We start from the raw sequence: 22,987 nt of genomic DNA, 5'->3' as shown, positions 1-22,987 counted from the left end.
TGTATGCCACATTAGTGCATCACAAGATGTCCAACTGTGTTGAACACATGCCTAAGGTTAGCCTAGAAATCGAATCTAGTCAGGACAGTAACCTAAGCCTTGCTGCTCAATCTCTACAGCATCAATATCAAATGCTGGTGCCCTCTGGAGCCATCATGGTTTATCAGGCAAAAGAACTGTATCTATAATTCCCATCCTTTTGCGTTTTCACTGCCTTCCAATTCTTCCCTTTTGCGCAGTATCCCCAGATTAAGCACTGCCCCTAAGTGTGCTCTGAGACACCTCTCTACGTAAAAACATGGCTAATGTAAATTGTTGGTGGAATGATTGAGTTAAAAAAAAAGAAAATGAGTGAGAAAGATTGGGAGCCTTCTAAAAAGCGTTATCCCATCTCAGTGCTTTCCCAACCTTTTAAAGGAATTTCAAATAACATTTTCTGTTCAAGTATTTTGAAAAATTGAAAATAATCATTAATAAAGCACACATAATTACCTTTAATAAGTCCCCTTTTTATAAGAGAAAACTAGTGCCTTGGATTGCATATATATAGAAGGGCAAGACACAACACTCACTTTGACATTTTCCAATGTCTTCCTTCATTCACATAAAAGTGCAACCTCTTCTGACAGAAACAAAAAGTGATCTTTTAAAACAGTACTACAATACTGAACAGCTGAAGGCTCACTTTGAAAGTTGTATTGTGCACCATTTGAAGTTTGCCTGTCTACAGAGATGGCGGATGAGTTGGAAGAGGAAGCAGGTTCACTGCCCAAATGTTCAAGTGTATTGTCAGCTTTAAGAGAGTGGGGAGACTGTAAAAGCTCCTCTTGTGAGATCAAAAGCTGTTTCCACATTCCAGACTAGACTTCAACCCAATGAAAAAAAATGGGGGAGTGCTGTCTCCAAGTAAAGATCTTCTGAAAGGCAGTGAGTAAACCAATCAGATCTTCCAAAGCAGTGGCATTAATTGCAAAGTGAAAATTTCTCTTCCAAGAACAGCAATAAATATGAAGTTCTCTCTTCCAAAAAAAGTTTGTGCTTTTCTTAGAAACTAATATCAGTCATAAAAAGAAGAATTGGTATAACATCAGATTACTTTACATGGAATATGAAATGTGGAGCTTTCAAAGAAAAAGATGTCATTGGTGTTCAGACAAGGACAGATGTGTACAGGACACAACTGAGACAGGTGTTGCGTAGCAATTGCAAGCAAACTTGCATTGTTTCTCTAAATAATGCACTGTTTGGGATAACTGGAGGAGATACACCTACTCCACTTGCTTTGCTATAGAGTGGGAAGAGGACATTTTCCGCACCTGGCACACTGTTCTTTGCCTCAGACAGTGTGTCCTGCTCAACTGTGCTCTCTTCATACAAAACTTAAGGCACCTACTGAGAGGTATTTCAGAGAAGCAGGTTCTGGGGCAGAAGCACAAAGAGGCGCAGAAGCCTCAGATGTACAGCTTGTAGCCACATTCTCACCACAGCACCGGATTGTCCAGCTTCGAGAATCCAGGATCTTTCCTCAGCTCCCAGTAGGTTCCGTTGCTCACCCAGGATTCTTTGCCACTGCTATCAACTGTTTTTCTGGAAGGGAGACATAGCACCGTTTCTTTAGGATCATCTTGGCACCCCAACAACGTGCAAGCTGTCTGACGTGGTTCATGTGGTAGCATGTGTGCCTCGGAGTCAGAAGGCAATGGGTTCAAGCCTGAACAGAGGCAGGTTCAACAATGCTGCAGCCCCCATGATGGGAGGTGGGGGATTGAGGAGGCAATTTGCCCCATATCAAAACCCCATTCTTTTCAGACGATCCCTGATCCACACAGGCTGCCCAGTTAACTGAACACCTAAGGGAGTTCCAGTTCTTGTGACAACAATGACCTCTGACCTGCATGGTGCAATCTGGAGCTTTGAACACAGATGTTAGCACCTCCAACTTTCTTCCCATCACATGGTTGGCCAGGAATCTCTCCCACTCCCCATAATTTATAATCAACAAATGATGGGGTTCCTACAGTGCAGACAGAGGCCATTCAGCCCATTGAGTCTGCACTGACCCTCGGAAGAACATACCACCCAGACCTACACTCCACTTTCTCCCGTAACCCTGCATTTACAAATGGCTAATCAACCTACTAGATACTATGGGCAATTTAGCATGGCCAACCCACCCTAATCTGCACAACTTTAGACGGTAGGAGGAAACCGGAGCACCTGGAGGAAACCCACGCAGGGAGTAAGTGCAAATTCCACACAGACAAATAGTCACCCAAGGCTGGAATTGACCCCAGCTCCCTGGTGCTGTGAGGCAGCAGTGCTAACCACTGCATTACCATGCTGCCCCATTGTCTCGGTTGGTAGGATATACAAGTTGACTGTCAACTTTGCACCCACCTTGGTCACGGAGTCCTGGAGTGGGAATTGAACCCAGACTTTCTGGTTTAGAGGCAGGAATGCCACCCACGTGCAATCCAGGGCCATGAGCATCAAAACCAAGGCTCACCCACACAGTGCAGTACAGAGGGGTTACCTCATTGGTTGTATGAAACAGAGGCCCTCTCACCTGCTCTCTCAGGTGAGTAGATAAAAGGAGAGAGGACGGAGGGAGACGCGGAATGGGTCAGGACAGAGTGCAGAGGGAGCAATTCAATGTTAATACTTGTCAGACTCTTCCTGAAAATGTATTGCAAACTGTGGGAGGTAACCAAGGGAAACAGCTGTAAAACCCACACTTTTGTCTTGGTTTAAAAATCCTGGAAACCTCACTCAAACAAGAAACAAATTCTCCATTGCAAAATTAAACACACGCTGACATTGATGGACTGACTCCCTTCTGCAGTCCCAGTTTCCAAGACCTTCTGCTCCAGTGCTCATGTCTTGGTGCAGCATCAACAGTTTGTGAAGTTGCACACCCTCTGCAAAGACTGACCCCCATAACTCCTCCCAACTTACGTAAAGAAGCGTGACAAGTACGTCATGTTGTTCTCCTCCATGATCCTCCTCCTGTCTCTCTGGAGTTGCTCAATTCTTTGCTTGTGAACTTCTGCTGCCTCAGTATTCCCCTCCTCCAGGTACCTGCGGAAATTAAGATATGACATTCAGAAAGTATTTCCAGATGGTAACAAAGAGTCGCTGGATAATATATTATAGAATTTCATTCACAAGAGAGAAATGATACTGAAGCTGCATTGTCTTGTGCTCATCAATAAGAAAAACAAACAATGAGTGGAGTCACCTTGCCAACCAATTGGTTCCCTTTTCTCTTTTGTATAAATTGTTGTCATCATTTGAAAATTTGGCATTCTTATATTTGTCCTAATGCGTACAAGATAAAAAGATCCAGTAATGTCTTTCTTTTCAGCAACAATCATATGATGAACTGGGGGCATAGATATTTAAGGTAATCGGCAAAAGAAAGGTCAGGGAAGAGGGGAGGAGAACAATATTCCTTACAATGATTAGGAGTGCACTGCCTACAAAAGGTGGTGGAATCAGATTACTGGAGTAACTTTCAAAAAAAAAGAGTAAATTCCTCGTGGAAATATTCATAAAGCCCTAGAGAAGTAGCAGGGAAGTTGGTCTTTACATTGAAATGATGGGCCAAATGGCCACATTCTATACTCCATCATTCCTAGAGAAACTGGAGTCAAATCAGGGAGGCGATGGCCTAGTGGTATTATTGTTAGACTACTAATTTAGAAACTCAGCTAACGTTCTGGGGATCTGGGTTCGAATCCCACCATGGCTGAAATTAAGCACCTCCCATGAAACTATTGTCTATTGTTGGGGGGGTGAAGGGAAGAAAAGGGGAAGAAGGAAAAAAAAAAACAACGATCTGGCTCACTACTATCTTTCAGGAAAGGAAACTGTCATCCTTACCTAGTTTGGTACTCCATATCCACAGCAATGTGGTTGACTCTCAACCACCCTCTGAAACACTCAAGCAAGCTAGGAAGTCTCAACAAAAATGAAACCCATTGAACTAGGCAGCGGAGAAGACAATGGCAAAACAGCCCTGTTGACCTTGTAATATCGTCCTCACTAACATCTAGGGGCTAGTGCCAAAATTGGGAGTTCTATCTCACAGACTAGTCAAGCAACAGCCTGACATGGTCACACTCACGGAATCAGACCTTACAGACAATGTCCCAGACACCACCATGACCATCCCTGGATATGTCCTGTCCTGCCAGCAGAGGTGACAGCACAGTGGGATACTGTTGGGAGGGAGTTGTTCTGAGAGTCTTCAACATTGACTCTAGACATCCTGAAGTCTCATGCCTTCAGGTTAAGCATGGGCAAGGAAACTTCCTGCTGATTACCAAGCAAAGACTGTGACAAGAGCACAAAATGTACTCTGGGCGAGGGATTTCAATGTTCATCATCAAGTGTGGCTCGGTAGCAGTGCTACTGATTGAACTAGTCAGGTTCGAAAGGACATAGCTGCTAGACTGGGTCTGCGGCTGGTGGGGAGGGAACCAACAAGTGGGAAAAACATACTTGACCTCATTCTTACTAATCTGCCAACAGCTGTATTGCTAAGAGTTGCCATCACATTGAGAATACCTTTCATCATGCTGTGTGGTATACTATCACCGTGCAAAATGGGACAGACTTCAAACAGATCTAACAACTCAAGACTGGACATCCGTGAGGCACTGTGGGGTCTCGACAGCGGTAGAATTGTACTCCAGCACCATCTGTAACCTCATGGCCTGGCATATACCTCACTCAACCATCACAATTAAGCCAGGGGATCAACCCTAGTTCAGTGTGCAGGAGGGTATGCCAGGACCAGGACCAGCACCAGGTATACCTGAAAATGAGGTGTCAACCTGGTGAAGCTACCAAACACATATAAGCAGTAAGTGATAGACAGAGCTAAGCAATCCCAGAACTAACAGATCAAATCCAAGCTCTGCAGTCCTGCCACATCCAGTTACGAATGATGGTAGACAATTAAACAACTCACTGGAGAAGGAGGTTCCACAAATATCCACATCATCAGTGCAGAAGATAAGGCTGAAGCATCTGCAGTAACCATCAGCCAAAAGTAGCAAGTGGATGGTCAATCTCCGCCTCCTCCAGTGGTCCCCAGCCTCACAGTTGTCAGTCTTCAGCCAATTCCATTTGCTCTAGGTTGGAGGCACTGGACACTGCAAAGGCTTATGGGCCCTGACAACGTTCCAGCAATACTACTGAAGAATTGTGCTCCAGAACTTGCTGCTCCCTTAGCCAAGCTGTTCCAGTGCAACACTGGCATCTACCTGACAATATAGAAAATTGTCCAGGTATGCCCTGTCCATAAAAAGCAGAACAAATCCAACCCGACTAATTACCGTCCCATCAGTTTACACTCCAACGTGATCCCCTGGCTTAACTGTAATGGTTGAGTGAGGTATATGCCAGGCCATGAGGTTACAGATAGTGCTGGAGTACAATTCTACCGCTGTTGAGGGCCAACAGTGCCTCACGGATGTCCAAATTGATGGAAGGTGTCATCAACAGTGTTCTCAAGCAACACCCGTTCAGTAATAACCTGCTCAGTGACGCCCAGTTTGGGTTCCGCCAGGGCCACTCAGATCCTGACTTCATTATAGCCTTGGTTCAAACATGGACAAAAAAAGAGTTGAATTCCAGAGGTGAGGTGAGAGTGACAGCCCTTGACATCAAGGCCACATTCAACCGAGTGTGACATCAAGGTGCCCTAAGAAAACTGGAATCAATGGGTATCAGGGGCCAAACTCTCCACTGGGTTGCAGACATATCTGGCATATAAGAAGATGGTTGTGGTGGTTGGAGGTCAGTCACCTCAGGTCCAGGACATCTCTGCAATGGTTCCCTAGGGTAGATATTTTCTAACCAACCTGTTCAGAGATGTTATTACACCTTTGGATCAAGTGGGACTTGAACCCAGGCCTCCTGGCTCAGATGTAGGGATACTGCCATTGTGCCAGAAAGGTCTTAGTCCTTCAGGGTAGTGATCTTGGCCTAACCTCCTTCAGCTGCTTCATCAATGACCGGCTCTTCCTCATAAGTACAGGGCTGGGGATGCTGCCTAATGATTGCACAATGTTCAGCATAATTTAAGACTCTTTCGACTCCGAAGTAGTCCATGCCAAAACACAGTAAGATCTGGACAATATCCAGGCTTGGACTGACAAGTGGCAAGTAACATTCGCACCACACAAATGCCAGGCAATGACCATAGAGAATCTATGAGAGAATCTAACCTTGACAACGAATGGCACTACCACGTCTAAATCCCCCACTGTCAACCTGCTGGGGGTCACCATTGACCACAAACTGAACTACAGCAGTAATACAAGAATAAGTTCCTGCATTCTGTGGACTTTGGAAGAGTTCCAATGGTCTGGAGAGTAGCTAATCTAACCCCAGTCTTTAAAAAAGGAGGGAGAGATAAAATGGGGAATTATAGGTCAGTTAGCCTGACATTAGTGGTGGGGAAAATGCTGGAGTCAATTATTAAGGATGTAATAACTGAGCATTTGGAAAGCGGTGACAGAATTGGTCCCAGTTAGCAAGGATTCACTAAAGGGAAATCATGCTTGGCAAATCTGCTGGAACTTTGAGGTTGCAACCAGTAAAATTGGGCAAGGGTGAATCAGAAGATGTTGTGTACCTGGACTTTCAGAGTGGCAGGTGGGGTACCACAGGGTTCAGTGCTGGGACCCCAGCTGTTCACAATATACATTAACAATTTGGACGAAGGAATTGAATGCCATATCTCCAAATCTGCAGATGACACTAAGCCGGGCGGCAGTGTGTGCTGTGAGGAGGATGGTAAGAGGCTGCAGGGCGACTTGGACAGACTGGCTGAGTGGGCAAGTACTTGGGAAATGCAATATAACATGGATAAATGTGAGATCATCCACTTTGATCACAAAAACAGGAAGGCAGCTTATTATCTGAATGGGGGCAGTTTAGGAAAAGGTGAGGTGCAACAAGACCTGAATATCATAGTGGAACAGTCACTGAAGGTTGGGGCATGCAGGTGCAGCAGGCAGTGAGGAAAGTCAATGGCGTGCTGGCCTTCACAGCGAGAGGGTTTGAGTATTGGAGTAAGGATGTCTTGCTGCAGTTATACAGGGCCTTGGTGAGGCCACAGCTTCAGCATTGTGTGTAGTTTTGGTCTCAGAGTCTGAGGAAGGACATTCTTGCTATTGAGGGAGTCCAGCAAAGGTTCATCAGACTGATTCCCAGGAATGGCAGCACTGACATGTGAGAAAAGACTGAATCGACTGGGCTTGTATTCACTGGAAATCAGAAGAATGAGGCGGGTGGGGGGAATCTCATAGAAACATAGAATCTGACGGGAATGAACACACTAGATGCAGAATGTTCCCAATATTGGGGGAAGTTCAGAAGTAGGCGTCACAGTCTAAGAATAAGGAATAAGCCATTCAGGACTGAGATGAGGAAGAACTTCTTCACTCAGAGTTGTGAACCTGTGGAATTCTCTCCCACAGGAAGCTGCTGGGGACAGTTTGTTAGATATATTCAAGAAGGAGCTGGACATGGCCCTTGCAGCTAAAGGGATCAAGGGGTATGGGGAGAAAGCAGGAGTGGGAGACTGAAATTGCATCAGTCATGACCATATTGAATGGTGGTGCAGGCTTGAAGGGCCAAATGGCCTACTCCTGAACGTATTTTCTATGTTTCTATAAGAGCAGGTTAGAGGCTTGAGTAACTCACCTCCCAACGCCAAAGCCTATCTACAACTTGCAAGGCATAAGCCAGCAATGGTTCAGTATTCTCTCCTTTTGCCTGGATGAGTGCAACTCCAACAATACTCAACAAGCTTAATATCATCCAACGAAAAGCAGCCTGCTTGAGTGGCAACACATCCACAAACATTCACTCTCTCCACCAGCAACTCACAGTCGCAGCAATGTGTACCATCCATAAGACACATTGCAGAAGTTCTCCAAGGCTCCTTAGACAGCACCTTTCGAACCTATGACCCACTTCCATCAGAAGAATAAGGGTAGCACATACATGGGAATACTGCCACCTAATGACATTGATAGTTTAACTACACCCTATAGACTTTGACTGTTCAAGACGGCAGCCCATTACCTCAAGGACAACTGGGAATGAGGAATAAATGGTGGCTCAGTCAGCATGACAATGAATCAACAAACAAATTCTAGGATTCAGTGGAGAGTTTGGAAACCCAAATTCAGTGAGCTCGATTGAAAATGTGGTGTTGAAGTTTCCATCTGTTGCCAAAGTGCAAGGAAGAGTCTTTCAAAAGTTAAAAATCAGTGAATCAAAATACTACAGCAAAGAAACACAGCCAATTGTCAAGTGACTGTAAAATTAATGAAACAACTGATAAAAATAACACCAGTTATTTTTGGTGAGAAGGCAGCAATGCAATCATTTATTTATAGCAGGCAAGCAGATGGACAAAAATCACCAGGAAGAGTTAAATAAAACTGGCCTTACAATAACACAACAGAGATCTTGACACTTCCCACCTCTTACATTTAACTGCCAACAGTAAGGGTGGGTGAGTTTCCAGGTCAGCCAGAAACAGCTGATGGCTGCAACATTATAGCCTCCCCATATTAAAGAATCAATGGGCAGGTTCTCACCACGAGCAAGTATCATCCTCATTCCAAGGGACTATCTCACACAAAGAAAATCTGCAATCATGGACAAGATAAACAAGTGGAGAGAAGAAGAATATACCCAGCAACGCACAACGCAACAGAGATGAAAATTTGTTATTTTGTTTTGCAGAGGCAGATCTTTCAGATAGACGCTCTTAGCGAGTCTGCTACACAGGAGCAGAAGCATGAGAACTCATGTTAGGGTCTAGTGGTATTTGTACTTTTACAGATGGGCTGGCTATAAAGGATGTAAACCACTGGCCCCCAAATCGACCTGCAACTTGGAACATATTTAGTGGGGCCCAGAAACCACGCTGTGTGATGTCAGCATGTGAAATTACTGAGGCACGAGCACTCCCATTTTGTGCACATTTTTTGTTTCACCCACTGAAACAGGAAATAACACGTGCAAACTAATTTTGTGTCTGTGTCTCAACAGAGTCAGGCAGAAGTATCTAAGATTAAATTTTAATTATCTTTGGAGAGTCACAATATTACTCAGTTGAACATTTTATGACCAACTAAGATATCAATGGATTTGAAGTTTATATGACAATTTTTTTTTATTATTCGTTCTCAGGATGAGGGCGTCGCTGGCTAGGCAGCATTTATTGCCCATCCCTAATTGCCCAGAGGGCAGTTAAGAGTCAACCACATTGCTTTGGATCTGGAGTCACATGTAGGCCAGACCAGGTAAGGATGGCAGTTTCCTTCCCTAAAAGGACATTAGGGACCCAGATGGATTTTTCCAACTATTGACAACAGGCTTCATGGTCATCACTGCACTTTTATTCCACCCCCCCAAAGATTTTTACTGAATTCAAATTCCACCATCTGCTGTGGCAGGATTCGAACCGAGGTCTCTGGAATATCAATCCAGCAATAATACCACTAGGCCTTCGCCTCCCTTTTAGCAATGACTGTATTCGTTCCAGCACTGATGATGGGTTTATTCAAAGCAACCCTACCTCTGGTCAGGCCGCAGGCGTGTGTCAGTCAAGGGCAGGACGCGCTTAAGGTCAGGAGTCAATTCATTAAGTTCTCGTGCAAATGTGGTGAAACCATAATAACTTTCGTGATCTTTAGGTATAGCATCTGAAAGATGGAGAAAAACAAACCCAGAAATTTCCTTTAGAAATATGGTCAGGGTACAATGCTGCATGCTGCTTGTGATCAAACTATTGAAAAGTAACGAAACAACTATGTTGTAAAAATCACAACTGCACTGACACAACCTAAAGCTCCGTCAATCTAAAAAATCTGATGGAATTTATATATATTTTTTAAATCCCAAGCAAGGCACAATGTTTGACTCAAAATACGAAAACGATGGAAATAAACAGCATAACAGAATCACCCGCAATGAAGAAAAGACAGTTCAATGTTTAACAGACGTAACATCCAGAATTGGTCAAGGCTGTTTTATTCCATCATTTCACTGCTGTTGGTTGCATCTTCAGTAAAGGTGGTGGCGGCGGCATAGTGGTCAGGACTTTGAACTGATAATCAAAAACTACTCTGGGGACACAGCTGGTGGAATTGAAGATGGTGGTAGAGGGTAGAAGACTGGAGACCTGTGACCATCAGTGTGTGCAAGGTCCACTGTTTTTCATCGTTTATATAAATGAGTTGGATGTGAATAAAGGAAGTAAGTTTGCAGATGACACTAAAATTGGAGGTGTAGTGGACAGCAAAGAAGATTATCTCAGTGTACAACAGGACCTTGTTCAGATGGGCCAACAGGCCAAGGAGTGGCAGACGGGGTTTAATTTAGATAAATGTGAGGTGTTGCATTTTGGAAAGGCAAATCAAGGGAGGACTTATACAGTTAATGGTAGGGCCCTGGGGAGTATTGCTGAACAAAGAGACCTTGGGTACAGGAGCATTAATGCCTTGAAAGTGGAGTTGCAGGTAGACAGAGTGGTGAAGGAGGCATTTGGTATGCTTGCCTCCATTGGTCAGTGCATTGAGTATAGGAGTTGGGAGGCCATGTTGCGCTGTACAGAACATTGGTACTGCATACAACTCTGGTTGTCCTGATATAGGAAAGATATTGTTAAAGTTTGAAGAGCTCAGAAAAGATAATACAAGGATATTGCTGGGATTGGAGGGTTTCAGCTATAGGGAAGAGGCTGAAAAGGCTGGGGCGCTGGCGGCTGAGGGGTGACATGTAGAGGTTTTAAAATCATGAGGAGCATGGATAAAGTGACTAGCCAAGGTCTTTTTCCCAGGGTAGGGAAGTCCAAAACTAGAGGGCATAGGTTTAAGGTAAGAGGGGAAAGAATTAAAAAGGGACCAGAGAGGCAACGCGCATATGGAATGAACTGCCAGAAGTGATGATGAAGGATAATACAATTACAACATTTAAAAGGCATCTGGATGGGTACATGAATATGAAGGGTTTAGAGGGATATGGGCCAAATGCTGGCAAATAGGACTAGGTCAGTTTAGAGTATCTGACTGGTGCAGAACGAGTTGGACCAAAGAGTCTGTTTCTGTGCTATATAACTTTATGACTCTTATAAACGTTTTTAAAATTCGTTATTGAAAACTAGCTTGGGTTTGTAAAAGGGAAGGAAATCTGTCATTCTTACCTTGTCTGGCCTAAATGGACCAGAAAGCCACATCATTCAAGGGCGAATAGGGTAACATATGCTCGCCTTGCCAACAACATCTGCATTCTATGAAAGATTACATTCTTTAAACATCTCAGTCCTCAAGCTCTCCTCTTCTGTCCTTTTAAGATGCGGTTCAAAACCTTCTTGTTTTGCTGAACGTTTACAGACTCTCAGATGTTTACAGTACAGGAGGCCACTCAGCCCATCATACTCTTACCAGTCAAAGACCTGACCAATTCCTTTTCCAGCTCTGGGCCCATAGCTTTGGCATGGATAGCACAACAGGGGAGTAATCTAAACACTGCTTAAACGAGTTTCTGACCAACCACCCTCCCAGGCAGACAGTTCAAGATTCACACCACACAATGGGCGAGAACATTTCTCCTCAACACCCATCTTAGCCCCTACCTTTACCTTAAATCTACACCCCCGGGTTGTTGACCCCTCTACTAACGGAAAAACTGCCTCTTATTCACCTTATCTTTGCTCGTCATAATCTTCTCTACCTCTAGCAAGTCCCCTCCCAATCTTTGCTGTTCCAAGGAAAACAATCCCAGCCTATCCAATCATTCCTCGTGGCTCAGACACTGCAGCCCAGGCAGCATCCTGGTAAATCTCCTCTCTAGTGCAAACACATTCTTCCTATAATGTGGTGACCAGAACTGCAGGTCAGTCGTGGCCTAACCAGCATTTTATTTCGTCATTGTCTGACTGGGCCATAGGACTCCTCTCTGAGAGGCACAACTGGTGGTGGTTTAACTTGAGGGCCAGCACACCTCAGGTGCGGGGAGAGGTTGAGAAGGAGAGTCCTTCATGGTATCCTCAGCTGGTGCAGGAATTGAACCCACATTGTTAGTATCACTCTGCATCACAAACCAGCCAAATAACTTCCTTACTGTTTCTTGGTTAATAAAGGCAAGTATCCCAAATGCCTTCTTAACCACCTCTTCTTCCAGCCTCGTTGCTTTCAGGGATCATGAGTACACACAAGGTACCGCCGACCTTCAGTCCTACCATTCAGTATGTAACCTTCTGCTTTGTTAACCCTCTTCAAAGACCCACTTTTAAAGATCTGAACAAAAAAGTTGGCCGACTTAAATCAAATCCCTGTCAGCCCTGGAAGGTGCAAACAATGTCATGGCACCAAGTAAAGCAGGGGATTTCTCTCTCATGGTCTGGCCATAGTTTTGGCTCAACTAACACCTAAAACAGCATACCGGGTCATTACCATGTCAACGTTTGTAGAAATTTGCTGTGAGCAAATTAGCTGCTGCGTTTTCCCTACAACAAAAGTGACTGAACTTCTACATTTCAGCAATGGCTGTGAGGAACTGAGAAACCTTCTGAGATTGTGTCAGGTGCTATATAAATGCAAGACGTACTTTCTTTCATTAGCAATCACTCATCAGGACCATTCGCGGAGAATGAGTTGCATACAATGCTAGATATGAAACAGCCCAAGGGAGGAGGCAATGTAACATTTCTTACGTGGTTTCCAAATGCATTTCGCTGACTGTGGCCCACCACAGTAAAACCCCTCATGCCATTTGCCAAACAGTTGATGGATGACCCTTCCACTCTGATCCATCACACAGCCCTGAACCTCATTCACGTTCGAATTCCAGTATTTGGTCTGAAAGATTAAAATAAAAGAGAGAAAGTGTAGCATATGGGGTTGAATCTGTTAAGAGATAATATACGCGATGAAATAACTGACATCCAACATGCTATTGAGGCTGCAAGAGAGGAATGAAACAACTGTGCTAGAGGGTAGTCACCAATATTCTGTACAGATGTATGTAAATAAAAATGTTTATTGGAATTTCATCCAAACAGAGGGACACACTACCACGTGCACTCCCCCACCGCCCTGTTTCTATCCCTCATTTGTATCTGTTGTCAAACGCACTGTTCGAATCCATTTCTCAATCTTCCAGTCCCAATCAACTCTAACCAATCCACAATCAGTACGTTCTACACACTCAATGCCTTCTGTGCAGAGTAGTTTAATCCAAATTGCTGAGCAGACTTTGGCAGAGTTTACATCTTTGCCCTCTGGATAGAGTTTGGAATGAACAGGAAAGCAAAGGGAGAGGGGGCAAGAGTTAAACAACGGTAAGTAGCATTTGGAGGTCACAGTTCTGTTTCAATGCTGCTCCCTTAGCAACCCAGGTCTACCCAGCAACATTACACATTCTGGCAGCAGTACCATGACAAGACATTCAGCTGTCCCAGTTTAGACATACAGTTTATTTTTCCAAAGGAAAAAGTGGTTCAGATAGATCCACCATAGAACACAATGCAGAGCGCGGCAGCTCAGTCCATTATTCTTGCGTTGGCTTGAGAAAACAGCAAATCAACTTGCCTCAGTCCCTTGTTCTTTGCCCAGAACCCTGAAAATTTTGCCTCTTTAAAGGATTTATTCAACTTCTGTTTGAAAGTCGTTATTGAATAGACTTCCATTACATTTATTTTTTAACTCATTCACAGGATGTGGCATCACTGGCTAGGCCAGCATTTATTGCACCTTCCTTAATTGCCTAGAGGGTAGGTAAGACTCAACCATATTGCTGTGCCTCTGGAATCACAGGAAGACCTGACTGGGTAAAGGTGGAAGATTTCCCTCCTACATTGGGTGAATCAAATGACAATTGATAGTGGTTACATGCTCACATGAAAATAGCTTTTTATTCCACATTTTTGAAAACCAAATTCTAATTCCACCAAATTTCATGATTTAAATTCGTATCCTGGAGAACATTAGCTGGGGTTCTGGATTACCAGTCCGGTGACGTTACCACTTTGCCACTGTTGCCCCCAAAATGTTCAGACAGCACATTGCAAATTACAACCTGCTGAGGGAGAAAACTCATCCTACCCTCTAGTTCATTTGTCAATTATCGTAAATCTATGTTCTCATAAAATCTGCTGTTGGATCTCCTGATTCACTATCAGTATCTGTCAAGATACTGAGCACCTCTATTAAATCTCTTCTTAACCTTCTCTCTCCTTAGAGATCAAGCTCAGCTTCATGATACAACTGAAGTCCCACATCCCTAGTATCGTTCAACTAAGTCTGCACTGTAACCTCGCCCAGGCCTTGATATCCTTCCTAAAGTGCGGTGCCCAGAACTGGATACAATATTTTGCCCCTTTAGCAAATGCTACTAAATTATGAGCAATGGGAGAAAAGAAAGACATTTACATTACATTGGTGGACCTTGCAGATAGCTCCAACCGAACTGCCCAATGCCAGATGGACAAGGACCTCATGGGCAAACTCACCTTACAAAATGTCAACCTGCAATGACAGACACTGTTCTTTATGCTGGTGATTGTCACTTCCCCATAGTGTTCTATCCATCGCTGCCCACTCAGGATGTTGTGGATGCAGGAGGTGATCTTATTCCACTGATAGTGATCGCCAAACCTGGGAATATCACAGGAACACACTGGAGTTAAATCAGTCACAAAATGTGTCACTTATATTTGACGCCTAAATGGACTAGAAATGAAGGGTTAGTGGTGCGAATGGAGATATGGAGTAGTAAGACCAACCATGATTTAATTCAGCGAGGGTCAAGATCAAAAGGATCAAGTGGTCTACACCTGTTTCTAATTTTTGTTTGTTTGCATGCATCCCTTTAGGCAATGCATTCCAGATAATAACCACTCTCTGCATACGAAAACATTTCTTTTCCGGTTTCTGGTTAATTTTCCAATCACCGCCAATTTGTGTCTTCCAACTACTGACCCTTTGGCTTTTGGAAGTAGTTTGTCCTCCCTTACCCTGAAACTGCTTCTGAATCAGCTACTTACCTTGGCAGGCTGACATTCACCATTCCAACAGGCACAATCTCCAGTGACTTCCCCCAAAACTTATTCTTCCACCTGACATCTGAAAGCAGAAAGGAAACAAAATCATTTGTTTAACTCATCACCACTTTCAGATACAACCCAAAGCTTCTCAGATTACTGAATTACACCAGATATTCTGTAAATCAATCCGTTCGGACAGATGTTCTTATACACATCTGAAGCAGGTGGGACTTGAACCCAGACCTCCTGGCTCAGAGGCAGTGACACTACAATTGCACCAGAAGTATCCTATGGAATTACTGTACTGAGTCGCTGGCACCAATAAATATCGTGAAACTCAGAACACAGAAGGCCAAATAATACTACTGTAATTCATTTGGTCAGCCCCGAATCATGAGCTCAGTCTTGGGCAAAAAATCAGTGTTACACTAATTGTGATAAAGTAGATGTTGGATCATGGAACAGAAACAGAGGTCAAAGCAGAAAGAGGGAGAGAGAAAGATTTAAGCCAAAAGTAAATAAAAACAAAAAAAAAAAAAAGGGTCTTGCTCAATCATTCAGCTTAACAAGTAACTTTGTTCCATTGGTCTGACCTGGAACACACACATAAGGCATCACTGACCAATCTGCTTGTCTTACAGTTTGGGAATTTTTCCCTAATCCAGTTGAAATGTAGCATGAAAGAAATAAAGTTAGGACAGAGACTGCACAGGTCCCCACTGCTCACTGTTGCCCCACCTCATCCAACGTAATTGCAGGAAAAGTCTGTAGCTTCATCAGAGGGGTTACTGCAGGTGACTCAGGAAAATAGGCCTTTTTACAATTCATTCAGGTGGTGTGGGCGTTGCTGGCTACGGGTGGAGGCTGTAGGTGTGGAGTCACATGTAGGCCAGATGGGTAAGAACAGCAAATCTCCTTTCAAAAAAGGAGACTTGTGAACCAGATGGGTTTTTACAACAAATCGACAGTGATCGCCATTACAGTTGCTTTTAATTCTAAATTTTGATTGTATTCAGATTTTGCCATAGGCCATGGTGAGATTTGAACCCATGACCCCAGATCATTAATCTAGGGCTCTGGGTTACTAGTCCAGTGCCATAACTGCATCTCCCTTACAGGGTATGGGCGGCACCTTTGAACAGGAAATATACAGTCAATTCGAAACTGAACTAGGTAAAACTGTCCACCACCTGTTACCTCCTGGGTCAGGGTTGGACATGATGGAGCAGGAAGTAGACATTAAATTGAACAGTGAACCCTCAATAGTCACAACCCAAGTGATGACTCGTTTATAATTTGTATTCTTATATATATATATGATATTGAGGAACGTAGAGGTTGAAGGGCCAATGAAACTAAGGGCTATAAATCACCTGATAATTGAATGATAATGTGTGTCTGTCCGAGACATTCTACTGCACAATTATTATTCACTATTTCATATTTGAAGTGTTCTGGGGCACTTGTCTTAATGGTTTATGCATGTCTAGCGACAGAAGAGCAAGTTTGTGCCACATCTACAGGTTTTAGACAAGTACCAGTCCACAGGTTACCAGAATTAAAAACAGGTCCAGGCCGCTCAAGTACAATGCCATGTGTGGCTGTTAAAAGCCTATAGGCTGCAGGACAAAATGGAAGAGTGCAGGAGATAAGTCATTCCATAGTTCTGAGGATTTGAGAATAAGTAAACTGCAGGAGGAGACGACCCCTGGGAATATTCCCATCAGTGACGAGAGCCATTCTGCAGCTTTGATCAATACACCTTTTTCCCCTCAGTAAACCTACCCCTATCTCAAGTGAAATAACCTGATCAGTTATATTCAATTTCAATGTTCTGAATCTCCAGATGTATGCTTTTAGCAGACAGCAAGGCCATTTATTTCTGAGCCCCACAGATGCACCAGCAATACACTTGTATATTTCACCAGAGATAGCTCTCCAGCAACATGTAAGCAAGTTTCATTGATCATAAACAGTGACTTGCTGTTTGCCCCTGCGACACTTTCAGGTTTAACTTCTGTAACTGCCCAGTTAAGTCCTTCACCACCCACTGCCAAAGAAACTAACCTTGCCAAAAGAGGAAGTTTTCTGATTCAGCGTGACAGACAGACACAGGAGGATGGTGGCTTACCTGGAATGAAAAACACAATAAACTGGGACAGGCAGCATGATCTGGGTGTCAGCAGACATCACAATTCTTCACCACATGCCCCTGCCTCAATGAACCACATCTCTGAATCTCAGCTGGCAGTCTTTATGACAGTCTGTCACCTCAGCATAGATATCTTGAGAGCAAAAGAGCATCCAATTCTATTGTGGACAGGATTGCAACTCTGTGTTTGTGCTGAACAGTGACAGTCACTCAGACTCAACCAGGGCGTGACATTTCCCCTTTGAAAACCAAGCGTAACTTCTCAACCACAGCAGTCAGCTGGGTATTGACTGGAAGGAGAAAACCTTCTGAAGCAGGTGAGCAAACATGAAGTCAGTTTTCCACTCCACAGGAGCTGCCTAACCTGCCGAGTGGGTTTCCAGCAGCTGCTGTTCATGTCTTAACACAATTGTTAAAAGTGTCTCAAAGTGTTGTAGAGACTAGGAACTTTTCAAATGTAGTGACTGCTATACAAACACCACGGCTACTCAGCGGTAACAATTCCCCACAATTAACAACACAGTGCATTACCGGTTATGCTGATATACCGTGCCTTTGAACGAGAATGATATTGTTCTTTCTCATGGGTTTTAAACATTCACAAACCAGATGTGACCCCAGTAGAATAGTTTCCCTGAAAGGCTGCACTTCTGACAACGCAACATTACCCCCCATGCTGCTCAGGAATCTAATCCTCTGACCCAGAGAGGAGCATGCTATTTGATGCAGTATAACTGTCACTCAAATCGAGAAAGGTCAGTAAAGACTGAACATTTACAGCCCAATATGTGCAGGTGGACAAATGGCATTTCTTGCCAACCAGAAAGTGATGGGGACCTGGGAGCTTTGCAGGAGCTATATGGAGCTTCGGGTGATATGCAGACTATAACATGGCCTGATGATGAAAAAGGAGCATGTTCAAAGTTGTACAACAACAGATTATGAGCCACTGCTGGCCCAAAAAAAACATTGTGCACCATCTCTGAACATCTGAAAGTACTTTACAGCCAATGAAGTAGCTCTGAAATATTGTCACTGTTGGAAATTGGAAAACAGGGCAGCCAATTTGCACACAGCAAATGCGCACAAACTGCAAATGTGATTTGCTTTTTAAAAAAAGGATGAAACAGCTCTACATGGTCACAACTGAAGTCAGGTAAATGTTCTGTACTGCAGCTGATTCTAATTCTCAAAACATAGGAAACAGAAAATGTAGCTGCTCCTGATTGGTATTACTTCCCAAGTAGCACTGTGAGCGAATCCACATCAAATGGCAGCCTTCTCAATGTCAGAGATGGGAATAAATGCTGGCTTAGCCAGCCATCTAACAAATGAATAAATTATATCAAAACTCCTGTTACTAACCCAAAGATGTTCATCAAGGCCATTAAACACAGTTTTCTAAGCACAGCAAGTGTAGTTACTGCACAAGCCCAAGTACCAAAAACATTAAACAGCTCCCATGAAGTGCATGCTCCTACAACTGTACAATGATAAAGACATGATGTGTCTAATGACAACAACAGTTTAGTACCAACTTGTTTCAAATTAATGGAGAAAATTAAGTTGAGTGGCTGTACCCATTAGGAACTAGAGTTTATTTAAAAGAAAACAATGAAAAAAAATTAAAAGTTTGACTGAAATTCAGAGTAAAACTTCATCTTTGAAACACCAAATATTTTATCTTTTGACACAATAGATCAAAAGTCACACTTCTGCACACTTTTCATCTGTGAAAGTCCTGTTGTTTCAAAACATTTCACATCAATATTTCTCCATTAAAAATTCCTATATTCACATTTATTATAAATTTTGGTGATGCATATTTGTCAACTTATCGTAAAAGTCTGGTCATTTTCTATGAATATCTTCAGGATCCAGCGCCCGACAGCTGGAAACAATAGGTTCAATCTAAGGGAGTCTTGGTCTTGAGCTTGTTATGTTGTTTGGATATGCCAAGAGCAATCACAGTGGGAAAGAGCAGATATTTCCACACGCACTGGAGCCAGACAGGTTTCGGCAGTCTCTAGTCTGCTGCTGCTTAGTGAGTCAATCTCAGGGTGTTGCAGCCATTGGGAAAAGGGTAAAAGGATACGCTGCTCAGCTTGGGAGGAAAGGCAGGCATGGGGGAAGGAAAAGAAACCAAGCACAATTCCTATTTGGCTTTGAAATCCTCCTGATGAAAAATCCCAACGTGGGTGCGATCAGCCTTGCATAAAGGTGGTATCATCTTCCAAAGTCAAATTGCTCACAATGGCACACATCCCACCCACCCCCTTCAATGGAGGAGATGGCCCAGTGGTATTTTCTCTGGACTGTTAATCCAGAGACACGGGTAATGTTCTGGGCACTCGGGTTCGAATCTCACCACAGCAGATGGTGGAATTCAAATTCCACAAAAATCTGGAATTAAGAGTCTGACAATGACCATGAAACCATTGTCGATTGTCATAAAAGCCTATCTGGTTCATTAATGCCCTTTACGGAGGCAAGCTGCCATCCTTACCTGGCCTGGACTACATGTGACTCTCAACCCAAAGCAGTGTGGTTCACTCTTAACTGCCCTATGGACAATTAGGGATGGGCAATAAATGCCAGCCTAGACAGTGATGACTTCATCTCATGAATGAAGGGGCAGCACTACAGCTCAGTGGTTAGCACGGCTGCCTCACAGCACCAGGGACCCAATTCCACCCTCGGGTGGCTGTCTGTGTGGAGTTTGCACATTCTCCCCGTGTCTGCATGGGTTTCCTCCGGATGCTCCAGTTTCTTCCCACAGTCCAAAAATTGTGCAGGTTAGGTGGATTGGCCAGGCTAAATTGCCCACAATGTCTAGGGTAGGAATCGCGGGGATGGGGTTAGGGGGTGGGTCTGGGTGGGATGCTCGGAGAGTCGCTGTGCTTCCACACAGTAGGGATTTCAACGAATCTATGATACATAACATGTTTGTTCCCTTCACCACTGACACATGGGGGAAGCAGTGTGTTTCATTTCCCTGATGCACTGCACCAACTCGGCAAGTCTCCATTCAACCCTTCAACCTTGCACCCAAAAAGGCCGCAGACCGATGGGAAACACTATCACCGGCAAGTTCCACCGAGAGTCAAGAAACAACCCGCCTTGGAACTACCTCGCTGTTCCTTCACTGTCATTGGGTCAAAGTCCTGGAACTTCCTCCTCAACTGCACATCTTTCCAAAGGCAATGAGGGAGGGGCAATATACTGGTGCAGCATGCAACATCTACTTCAATGAATGAACTTCAAACGAAAGAACATACACAAAGCAGGTGGTTACTCAGCTACAGTGCCTTCAGATTTTAAACTGGAGCTGGACCTCATCAGCTGAAGGGGGAGGGGAGAAAATTAAGAATGGATCAGTAGAGATAATAAATACCTGTTCTCCAATAAACTGGAAGCCCTTATCTTCTCTTATACATTCATACGTTTCACCGAGGACAGGGTTGAATGGCTTGCTCCTCGCTCTGTAATAAGCTGAAGCATAGCCTGACACAGCAAAGGCAGCGATGTACATCTGCAGGGAAGCAGTGATGACGACAGTCATTAAACCAATGAGAGCCTGGGATAGAAAACCCTCAAGATTACCATGAAACCCTAACCATTCCCCATCTGTCCCACACACAGGTCAGATTTGCAGTTTGGGCAGCTTAGACAGTAGGGTGACCTCCCTACTGGCTGCAAACCTGGAAATAATTGCTGGCCTGGCCAGCAACACTCTCATCCCATGAATGAATGTCATTTTTTTAAATGGCCACGTCTCTTCTGGGAGTAAGGAGTGGGTTTCTCTCATTTGAAGAAGTACCAGCACTTACTCAGCTAATTAGTATCATGGAACAGATTGACCAGCTTACCATACGTTCAAAGGGATCGGACGTCCTGCTAGCTGTGTCCAACAGCTCACTGAATTCAAGCTCCTCACAGAGTCGCTGTAGTGTGTTCAGTGGTTCGTTTAGCTGGACTGGCATTGAGACCTTAGACAAGTCTTTCCCAATGTTGTTCTTCAGGATGTTCCATAGGCTGACGTTGTTCAGATTTGGGCCTGGAGCTGGGAGACACGCCCTGCGTTGTGTCCCATCCACAGACCTGCAGCTTGTAGGGTCTTTTGTTTTATCGTCTTTAACAAGAAAGAGTGAGCTTTAATTTGCTTTCTCATGCCTCAGCTTTCAAACTCTCAATTCATTAACAGAGAAAACAAAGCGGAAGCTCATAATATTCAAGGGTTCCCCAATCTGAAATCCTCCATAGCAGCCCGCTCCCTCCCAGTCACAGTAACGTCCCCAGACCTACAAGCTCTGTGCATTCCTCCAGTTCTGGGTCTCTCGCACATCCCTGCTGCCTTCCCTCCATGATTACAGCGACCTCAGGCCCTATCACTATAATTTCATCCCTAAATCTCTCTCTTAAAAATGCTCCTTAAAACCCATCCCTTTGAGAAAAGTGTCTGAGGACCGGTCCCACAATCACCATATCTGCCAGCGTCAAGTCTAGCTTGAGAAATGCCCTCATGTGGCACCTTGGTATGGCAAAGATTCTGAGGGGACTTGACCATGTTAATGCGGAAAAGATGTTTCCTCTTGTGAGAGAGCCGAGAACTGAGGGCCATGGTTTAAAAATAAGGAGGCACCCATTTAAGACAAAGAGGAATTTTTTTTTTCCTCCGAGGGTTGAGTGTCTTTGAAATTCCCTTCCTCAAAACGCAGCAGATGCAGAAGTTTTAAAGATTTTTAGCGCAGAGTGGATAGATTCTTGATGATCACAAGGGGATGAAAGATAATCAGGGGTCTGCAGGAACGTAGAGTTCGAATTATTACACAGAAACAGAACCTTTGGTCCAACTCATCCGTGCCAACCAGATATACTAAATTAAATTAGTCTCATTTGCAGCATTTGGCCTATATCCCTTTAAACCCTTCCTATTCATCTACTTGTCCAGATGCCTTTTAAATGGTGTAATTGTAACAGCCTCCATCATTCCCTCTGGCAGCTCAGTCCATTCACGCACCACCCTCTGTTTGAAAATGCTGCCCATCAGGTCCCTTTTAAATCTTTCCCCTCTCACTTGAAATCTATGCCCCTAGCTTCAGACTCCACTACTCTCGGGAAAAGACTTTGGCTATTCACTCTATCCATGGTCATGACTTTTTTTTTTAAACTAAACCTCTACAAACGTCACCCCATCAGCCTCCGATGCGCCAGGGAAAATAGCCCTAACCTATTCAGCCTCTCCCTACAGCTCAAACCCTCCAAACCGGGCAACATCCTTTGTAAATCTTTTCTGAACCCTTTCAAGTTTCACAATATCCTTCCTATAGCAGGGAGACCAGAATTGAACGTAGTATTCCAAATCAAGGTGAAAATCAGAATTAGTTATGGTCTTATTGAATGGCCAAAGGGAGATAAGGGGCCTTGTCTTGTTTGGCTGTGATATGAAATTGCAAGTTGTTGGTGGAAGCATTCTCTGGTGAGTTGCAGTTTTCTTAGACATTTGGAGAAATATAATGAGCCAGACTTGGGTGTGTCGGCTTTTCATTTGACTTCATGTTTATCTTGTTTATAACCACTCAAAATCTACATGGCAAAAACTCAAGGCCCTGGATAATATTCAACCCTCATTCTGTGGGCAACACCCAGTTTTTCCTAGATTGGAAATTATTAATTGAACAAAGAATGAAACAGAATTGACAAAACAAAAACTGCATGTAGTCAGAGCCACAATTCTAAACTAGAGAGAAGATCTT

General features: G+C 43.9%; 1 protein-coding gene across 2 annotated transcripts in view; it reads right to left on the bottom strand.

The window, feature by feature from the left end:
• Positions 1 to 572: 572 nt before the first annotated feature.
• Positions 573 to 22,987, bottom strand: part of osbpl7 (oxysterol binding protein-like 7) — a 74,771-nt gene continuing 52,356 nt past the window's right edge. The window contains exons 15-23 of one of the 2 annotated variants that reach the window (XM_048614584.1): positions 21,101 to 21,363; positions 20,626 to 20,763; positions 17,147 to 17,210; positions 15,080 to 15,158; positions 14,546 to 14,690; positions 12,749 to 12,893; positions 9,611 to 9,737; positions 2,956 to 3,078; positions 573 to 1,587 (exon numbers count right to left, since the gene is read on the bottom strand). In XM_048614584.1, coding sequence (XP_048470541.1) covers positions 1,479 to 1,587; positions 2,956 to 3,078; positions 9,611 to 9,737; positions 12,749 to 12,893; positions 14,546 to 14,690; positions 15,080 to 15,158; positions 17,147 to 17,210; positions 20,626 to 20,763; positions 21,101 to 21,363 — 1,193 coding nt within the window. In that variant the 3' untranslated portion in view covers positions 573 to 1,478. Of the gene's footprint in view, positions 1,588 to 2,955; positions 3,079 to 9,610; positions 9,738 to 11,073; positions 11,324 to 12,748; positions 12,894 to 14,545; positions 14,691 to 15,079; positions 15,159 to 17,146; positions 17,211 to 20,625; positions 20,764 to 21,100; positions 21,364 to 22,987 lie in introns of those variants that run through there. The other variant, XM_048614585.1, reaches the window with a different exon arrangement.

Source organism: Rhincodon typus, chromosome 30 (assembly GCF_021869965.1).
Source record: "Rhincodon typus isolate 14 chromosome 30, sRhiTyp1.1, whole genome shotgun sequence".
Taxonomy (NCBI): Eukaryota; Metazoa; Chordata; class Chondrichthyes; order Orectolobiformes; family Rhincodontidae; genus Rhincodon; species Rhincodon typus.
The sequence above is the reverse complement of the archived record's forward strand: the minus strand, read 5'-3'. Positions and strand labels throughout refer to the sequence as shown.